Below are 8698 nucleotides of genomic sequence, written 5' to 3'. Positions count from 1 at the left end.
CAAGCATGTTCGAATGAACAAGTTACTTTTTATTAGAAAAGTATAAAAACAATAAATGTCTGGAGAGACATGAAAAGCACATCCTCTGGCTAGGACGTATAGAGAAAAAGATGTCCTCTGAATAAGGACGGCCCTTCTTCTTGGAGAAGGACAGGATGTGAGCAAAGGGTTACATCACACAGGAGGAGCTACCTTACTAGACAGAATTAACTCTCTAACTACTGGATGTTTCTCAATGTCATGGGGGCTGGCAATTTCCAGCGTGACACTCCCTCCCTCCTTTCTTTCCTTTTTTCTCTTTCTCTCTCCCTTTCTTACTTTCCCTCCCTCACTCCCACCCACCCAAACTTCCTCCTCAGTCTTTCCTACCTCCACTCCCTCCCTCCCCCACCCTCCTCCTCCCTCCCCCTTTCTTTCTTTCTTTCTTTCTTTGTTTCTCTTACTTTCTTCCTTTCTTTCTCTTTCTCTCCCTCTCTTTCTTTCTTTCTTTCTTTCTCTCCATTCCTCCCACCCACCAACTCAACTTCTCCTTCCTTCCTTCCTTCCTCCTTCCCTCCCTCCATGACTCCTTCCGCCCGCCCTCCCTCCCTCTTTCTCTCCCTCTGTTCCTTCCTTCCTTTCTCTCCCCCCCCACTTCCTTCCCTCACTGCCACCCACCCAAACTTCCTCATCAGTCCTTCCGCCCTCCACTCCCTCCCTTCCCCTTTCTTTCTTTCTTTCTTTCCTTCTTTCCTTCCTTCCTTCTTTCTTTCTTTATCTTTCTCTCCCCCCCTCTCTTTCTTTCTCTCCGTTCCTTCCACCCACCCACTCAACTTCTCCTTCCTTCCTTCCTCCTTCCCTCGCTCCGGGACGTCCGGAGGTGGGGTTTCGAGGACTTCAGTGTTTTTGCGATGCTGCAATTTCGCTGAGGCTCCCCTCGCTGGAAAACCCCGCCTCCGGACTTCCGTTGCCAGAGAAGCACCCTTTTTTATGCTGCTGGGATTCCCCTGCAGCATCGCAAAAACACAGAAGTTTGGAGGTGGGTTTTCCCAGCGAGGGGAGCCTTAGGGCAATCCCAGCAGTGCAAAATTTAACATTTTACATTTAAATATGTTAAAGGGTTAAATAGGGTTCAGGAGGGAAGTGTTTTTAACAGGAAAGTGAACACAAGAACAAGGGGACACAATATGAAGTTAGTTGGGGGAAAGATCAAAGGCAACAAGAGAAAATATTATTTTACTGAAAGAGTAGTAGATCCTTGGAACAAACTTCCAGCAGACGTGGTTGGTAAATCCACAGTAACCGAATTTAAACATGCCTGGGATAAACATATATCCATTGTAAGATAAAATACAGGAAATAGTAAAAGGGCAGACTAGATGGACCATGAGGTCTTTTTCTGCCGTCAGTCTTTTATGTTTCTATGTTTCTAAAAACCGGCTTGCAAAAGGGGTGAATTTTGGGCTTGCACGCATGTATCGCTTTTCTATTGATTCCTATGTGAAACTTTGTTTCGTCTTACAAACGTTTCACCTTACAAACCTCGTCCCGGAACCAATTAAGTTCGTAAGAAAAGGTATCACTTTATAAGGTTCTCACATTCCTCCTGCCCTGCACTGCTCAACTCCATTTCATCTCTCCCATTCACGCTTTTCAACCTGATCTCTGTCTTTTTGGCTTCCCTGCACTCTGCTGGGGTGTTTCTCCCCTGCCCCAGCTGATCTTGAAATCCCCTCTCGAGATTTCGGTGCATTTTTGCTTCCTGTGCATAGCACACTGGTAGGCAGGTAAGTAGAACCCACCACTGGTTTGGGAGAAGCTCTGGTTAAGATTCTGTGCAGTTTAGAGAACGGAGAAATTTCTCTCCTGGCTGACCCCACCCACCCAACCTCCCAGGACTCCCTATAGGGCCCATTTTGAATGCAGGTAAGTGCAAGGTATACAGGGGCCTCAGGGAAGGGCTTCCAAAATTTTACCACCACACTGGGGCATGGCCTATTCCTGGACACCTGGCATTTTCTTTCCACATCTTCCAGTGAAAATTTGGTGCTCTGGGGTGGAGCTCCATTTTAGCTACCCCACTGCCTCCCCCCCCCCGGTCCGGGCAGTAGCCCACCCCTGCCTATAATTGGCCAATTGTGTCAATTATATTTTCTCTATATTTTGTCAGTATATGATTGACAAATTTTTCTCAAACTTTTTCATTCATTTTTGAAGATAATGGCAGTATTATTGAACCACATTTGGAGATTAGACAATTCTAGAAGAAAGATTCAATGTGGAATAAGAAACAATGTTTTCTGTATTTCAAATTCCTGGATGTTCCCATTCTAGTTTCATCCCTTTCTGGAGAAGAATGAATATTGGAATATTTCAAATGTGAAACTGTACTTGGACCAAAATGGAGAGATAAAAGCAGATCTGGGCATTGGCTACAACTTGGTTCTCCCCAAGGAGGATCCCAGGAGAGGGACTCTGGCGCATTTTCAAAGGCAGAGACTTTCTATCAAACACGATGTTCTTTCACGGCTAAAGTTGCTTAATAAGGTGGGAGAAATTTTGCTGTCTTTTCTCTGTTTTCCAAAGCCTGAGGTCCCATTTCAAGTGGGGAAAGCCTAGAATCTCCATGGTGGTTGGGCTTCCATGCCAGTTGGTGTCATCTTCAATAGACAGCAACAAAATGGAGAATTTTTGCCATGTTTTGTGGAAACCTTTCAAGATCTTACTGGTCAGAGATTTCTTTCCTCATCACAGTTTATTCAACATTAAAAAATCTGAATAAAATCAAAGTGTCCTCAACCTTTTACTATAAACTTTATTCTTAGATTTAATATGAATATATCCTCATACTTAAATCTTTTTTCTGCAATTCCATCTCATCAGACTTAATTAAATAGAAAAGTACTTTATCGTAATGTTAAATTCCAAAAGCAAAAGGGAGGAATTAAATGAAGAATCTGCCAGTTGTTATACCTCCTGCATCTGTTTAGAAGAAGTCAGAAATGTCATATTAACCTCAATGAAGACCAGAGGCTAATTGTCTCCTGCCATTTTTACATATAGATGGAGAGTCCTAACGTATTTCCTTTTTAAAAAAAATTTTTTTTTCTTATTTTCAAAAAAAGACAAACAAAGACATACAACATTGAACATTTAAGGAGCTGCCATTGCTCCGCTTATTGTAGAAGTCTAACTAATACAGAATATAAAAAACTCTAACTATTACGAGATCTATGCAGAAGTACCACACTTGTGAATTACATTCTTGTTGAATTTAATTCTATGTTTTAATATTAAACTTGTTGATTGAATTTCTTTGTATTTTAAAAAGAGATATACTTATATATATATATATATATATATATATATATATATATACAGTATATATATATATATATATATATATATATATATATATTTGTTTTCGTAAATATATATATAAAGAGAAATAAACAAATTATTAGTAATACAGAAAAAAGATAAAATAAGCACTTCTAAGTTAGTTATAATATAAACTATTTCATTCTATCTTATAATTCTTCAAATAGTCATTTATTCTTATATATTTAATTTTAATACTATTTTTAACATTCCACCAATCATATACTTTATCCCATATTTTATAAAATTCTGTTTCGGTTTGATTGGCCAAACATTTAGTCATCATGTCTAATTCTGCACATTCTATAATTTTTTTGAATACCTCGGTATCTTTCGGTATCGTCTTTTCTTTCCATTTCTGTGCAAATACTATTCGTGCCGCCACCAATATATGTATTATTAAATAATAAATTTCTTTTTTATACTTTATATTTGAAATACCCAATAAGAAAAATTCAGGAGATTTTTTAATCCTCTCCTTTGTTGTTTCATTTATCCAATTCTCTACTTTATTCCAAAATATTTTGGTCTCAGAACAGGTCCACCATGTATGATAATACAGTGAACCCTCGAGTTTCGCGAGGGTTCCGTTCCAGGACCCCTCGCGACAGTCGATTATTCGCGAAGTAGCGACGCGGAAGTAAAAGCATCATCTGCGCATGCGTGATCTCTCTTTAAAAAAAAAAAAAAATGGCCGCGCATGCGCAGATGGTGGGGCGACGGCAGTTCGGAGGCTGGCAATGTTTACTTTCCATGCCGGCCACCCCCCCCCAGCGCCTCCGAGCTTCTCGCCGCTACACCCCGCCCGCCCGATTCGCCCCTCTCCCCTATTCGCCCCGTTTTTTTGCCCTGCCCAAGTTGCTAGTCCTCAGTGAGGAAACTTTACTTTTTGATTCCAGACTTCATTTTTAACCTGGTTTCTTGCACTGCCCAACCAAGTTGCTAGTCCTCAGTGAGGAAATTTACTTTTTGATTCCAGACTTCATTTTTAACCTGGTTTTTTGCACTGCCCAACCAAGTTGCTAGTCCTCAGTGAGGAAATTTACTTTTTGATTCCAGACTTCATTTTTAACCTGGTTTCTTGCACTGCCCAACCAAGTTGCTAGTCCTCAGTGAGGAAATTTACTTTTTGATTCCAGACTTCATTTTTAACCTGGTTTTTTGCACTGCCCAACCAAGTTGCTAGTCCTCAGTGAGGAAATTTACTTTTTGATTCCAGACTTCATTTTTAACCTGGTTTCTTGCACTGCCCAACCAAGTTGCTAGTCCTCAGTGAGGAAATTTACTTTTTGATCCCAGACTTCATTTTTAACCTGGTTTTTTGCACTGCCCAACCAAGTTGCTAGTCCTCAGTGAGGAAATTTACTTTTTGATCCCAGACTTCATTTTTAACCTGGTTTCTTGCACTGCCCAACCAAGTTGCTAGTCCTCAGTGAGGAAATTTACTTTTTGATTCCAGACTTCATTTTTAACCTGGTTTCTTGCACTGCCCAACCAAGTTGCTAGTCCTCAGTGAGGAAATTTACTTTTTGATTCCAGACTTCATTTTTAACCTGGTTTCTTGCACTGCCCAACCAAGTTGCTAGTCCTCAGTGAGGAAATTTACTTTTTGATTCCAGACTTCATTTTTAACCTGGTTTCTTGCACTGCCCAACCAAGTTGCTAGTCCTCAGTGAGGAAATTTACTTTTTGATCCCAGACTTCATTTTTAACCTGGTTTCTTGCACTGCCCAACCAAGTTGCTAGTCCTCAGTGAGGAAATTTACTTTTTGATCCCAGACTTCATTTTTAACCTGGTTTCTTGCACTGCCCAACCAAGTTGCTAGTCCTCAGTGAGGAAATTTACTTTTTCATCCCAGACTTCATTTTTAACCTGGTTTCTTGCACTGCCCAACCAAGTTGCTAGTCCTCAGTGAGGAAATTTACTTTTTGATCCCAGACTTCATTTTTAACCTGGTTTCTTGCACTGCCCAACCAAGTTGCTAGTCCTCAGTGAGGAAATTTACTTTTTCATCCCAGACTTCATTTTTAACCTGGTTTCTTGCACTGCCCAACCAAGTTGCTAGTCCTCAGTGAGGAAATTTACTTTTTGATCCCAGACTTCATTTTTAACCTGGTTTCTTGCACTGCCCAACCAAGTTGCTAGAATAAAAACCCCCAGCCCTCACCTGTGTTTGAATTTCATTCACTCAGTCATTCATTCATTCTTCTCTATGCCACTCAGTCCCAACACTGTCAACCCACAAATTACCATTTCCCATCCCCTTAATGTACTGTACTGTACCTCTACCTGTACCTGTACTGTACACATTGAATAACACACTTAGTCATCCTGATAGAAATAACAAAAATATTTATTTACATTTTTACATTTTTTTGGGGGGGGGTTAGCATAACTAGGATAAATCGGGATCTTCTTCTATCACCATGTCTACAATGGACGCTGCAGGTGATGTTGTGGCAGACCTCTTGGTTCTCGTGACAAACATAGTTATGGGCAGTTGTTGGCGCTTTTTCTTTTCCTTGGCTAACAAGGCTCTGTATGGTGCAATGGTGTTGTCAAGGGAGGCCTTAAATTGAAAATAGCGAGTCATGTGGGGATCCCAAAGTTCCGCCATGCGTTGGAGATTTGCAGCAGCTTTGTTCATTTCTGCAAGCCGCTCCAGCGTTAGGCCAACATCTTCTTGTTCCTCACCTTGTTCAGCTCCCTCTTCCTCCTCTTCTTCACTCGCTGACCTGGTCAGCTCCTCCAGATCTCTGTCTGTCAGCGGTAGGCCATGCTCATCAAGCAAACCATTGACTTCCTCTGGTGTCATGTCAACGAAGCCTTCTCCACCCAGTGCCTGTGCCAGCTTCACAGAGTTCTGGACTGCAGCATCTTGAATTTCTTCGGGAGCAAACCCCCTGTGAGCATGCACCACTTCTGGCCACAATTTCTTCCAGCAGGCATTCATTGTCTGCGACTTCATATCCACTAAGGCACTCTGAATGTTCGTCAGACAAGATGCAATTGTGTACTGACGCCAGTAGGCCTTCAATGTGAAGTTTGCATCAGCATCCATTGCTGCCACGATGCTTGCAAGAGAATTGCGCATGTACAGTGCCTTAAATGCGCGGATAACACCTTGATCCATCGGCTGGATAAGCGATGTGGTGTTTGGTGGCAAGAATTCGACTTGCACCCCATCATGTTCATGTTCCAGGTCATCATGGCCTCCCGCATTGTCCATTAGGAGAAGCACTTTGAAATTGAGTCCTTTGCCAGCCAAATAAACCTGCACCTGTGGGATGAAGCACTGATTAAACCAGTCCCGCGTGAGGGGTTTTGTAATCCATGCTTTAGGATTATGCATCCAGTACACTGGCAATGAATTCTTATTTCTGTTCTTGAGGGCTCTTGGATTTCGTGACCTATAGATTAGCCCTGGCTTCAGCAAAAAGCCCGCTGCATTCCCACACATGATCAAAGTCACCCGATCTTTCATGGCCTTAAAGCCAGGGGCTTTGGCTTCATCTTGCATCAAGAAAGTCCTTGAAGGCATCCTCTTCCAGAACAGGCCTGTTTCGTCCATGTTGAACACCTGTTCTGGAAGGTAGCCCCCTTCTGCAATTAGCTCTTTAAACGTGCCCTGGACAAAGTTTTCAGCTGCACCTGTATCTGCTGAGGCAGCTTCTCCGTGCAATGACACACTCTTCAGGCCATAGCGCCGTTGAAATTTCTCAAACCACCCTTTGCTTGCTGTGAATGTGGCTGGGGCTGAGACTGAAGAAGCAGATGTTGAGGGCTGGGGGTCTCCAGGGTCATCAGCGCCTTCATCTACAGAGAATGACAGGAAAGGGAGAGAGAAGTGACTTGAATGAAAGCATACAGTCCTTCCTTCCCTTCTCTCCTTCCCTCCTTCCTTCCCTCCTCCCTCCCTTCTCTCCTTCCCTCCTTCCTTCCTTCTCTCCTTCCTTCCCTCCTCCCTCCCGTCTCTCCTTCCCTCCATCCCTCCCCTCCTTCCTTCCTTCCCTCCCTTCTCTCCTTCCCTCCCTCCTTCCCTTCTCTCCTTCCCTCCTTCCTTCCCTCCTCCCTCCATTCTCTCCTTCCCTCCTTCCTTCCTTCTCTCCTTCCTTCCCTCCTCCCTCCCTTCTCTCCTTCCCTCCCTCCCTCCCCTCCTTCCTTCCCTTCTCTCCTTCCCTCCCTCCTTCCCTTCTCTCCTTCCCTCCTTCCTTCCTTCTCTCCTTCCTTCCCTCCTCCCTCCCTTCTCTCCTTCCCTCCCTCCCTCCCCTCCTTCCTTCCTTCCCTCCCTTCTCTCCTTCCCTCCCTCCTTCCCTTCTCTCCTTCCCTCCTTCCCTCCTCCCTCCCTTCTCTCCTTCCCTCCTTCCTTCCTTCTCTCCTTCCTTCCCTCCTCCCTCCCTTCTCTCCTTCCCTCCCTCCCTCCCCTCCTTCCCTCCTTCCTTCCCTCCTCCCTCCCTCCCTCCTTCCCTTCTCTCCTTCCCTCCTTCCTTAAAAAACACTTAAATACACTTATAAAAAACACCATTCCTTACCTCGGTCTACCCCATCTGCATCTGTGTGTTCAAGACGGTTGTACAATTGCTGTGCCTTGGTTCGGATAGTGTTCGTATCCAAAGCAATGCTCTTTTTTCGGCAGTCTTCTAGCCACACAGACAAACCAGCTTCCATCTTCATAAGGCGTTTGTTTCTAGGCGTCACTACTCTTTTGGCAGCCTTGTTGAATGATATCAGAGAAGTTTGCCTTATCTTCTTCTCATCTTTCTTAATGTATCGCACAGTCGATTCGTTGAGCCCATAATGGCGACCAACCTCTACATTAGAATGTCCCGCTTTCAGCATGTCCAACAGTTCAATCTTTTCCTTGATTGTCAACATCTTCCGGGTCTTTTTAGCATCGCCGCCGCCTCCACTCCGCATTGAACGTTTAGGTGCCATCTTCAAAGAAGATCCAAACAGATCCAAGGAACAGATCCCAGTCACAGATGCAAAGCACAACAACTCCAAGGCACAGATGGAAGACACAGATGCAAAGCACAGCAACTCCAAGGCAGATGGAAGACACAGATGCAAAGCACAGCAACTCCAAGGCAGATGGAAGACACAGATGCAAAGCACAGCAACTCCAAGGCAGATGGAAGACACAGATGCAAAGCACAGCAACTCCAAGGCACAGATGGAAGACACAGATGCAAAGCACAGCAACTCCAAGGCAGATGGAAGACACAGATGCAAAGCACAGCAACTCCAAGGCACAGATGGAAGACACAGATGCAAAGCACAGCAACTCCAAGGCAGATGGAAGACACAGATGCAAAGCACAGCAACTCCAAGGCACAG

The 8698-nt window shown here is 43.8% G+C and overlaps 1 protein-coding gene across 1 annotated transcript; it reads right to left on the bottom strand.

The window, feature by feature from the left end:
- Positions 1-5745: 5745 nt before the first annotated feature.
- On the bottom strand, positions 5746-8257 carry LOC139162914 (tigger transposable element-derived protein 1-like). The gene is made up of 2 exons (XM_070743820.1): positions 7894-8257; positions 5746-7177 (listed from the first exon to the last, which is right to left on the bottom strand). The coding sequence occupies exons 1-2, from the start codon at positions 8234-8236 to the stop codon at positions 5757-5759; spliced, it is 1764 nt and encodes a 587-aa protein (XP_070599921.1). The 5' UTR covers positions 8237-8257; the 3' UTR covers positions 5746-5756.
- Between the last annotated feature and the right edge of the window lie 441 nt (positions 8258-8698).

Source organism: Erythrolamprus reginae, chromosome 2, assembly GCF_031021105.1.
Source record: "Erythrolamprus reginae isolate rEryReg1 chromosome 2, rEryReg1.hap1, whole genome shotgun sequence".
Classification (NCBI taxonomy): Eukaryota; Metazoa; Chordata; class Lepidosauria; order Squamata; family Dipsadidae; genus Erythrolamprus; species Erythrolamprus reginae.
Note: the sequence above shows the minus strand (reverse complement) of the source record. Positions and strands in the feature narration are given on the sequence as shown.

Coding starts and splice junctions, on each gene's coding strand:
- LOC139162914 (XM_070743820.1), bottom strand. CDS start 8,236: ATGTTGACAATCAAGGAAAAGATTGAACTGTTGGACATGCTGAAAGCG. Junction 7,178..7,893: donor TGCAGATGGGGTAGACCGAG/GTAAGGAATGGT, acceptor CATTCTCTGTAG/ATGAAGGCGCTGATGACCCT.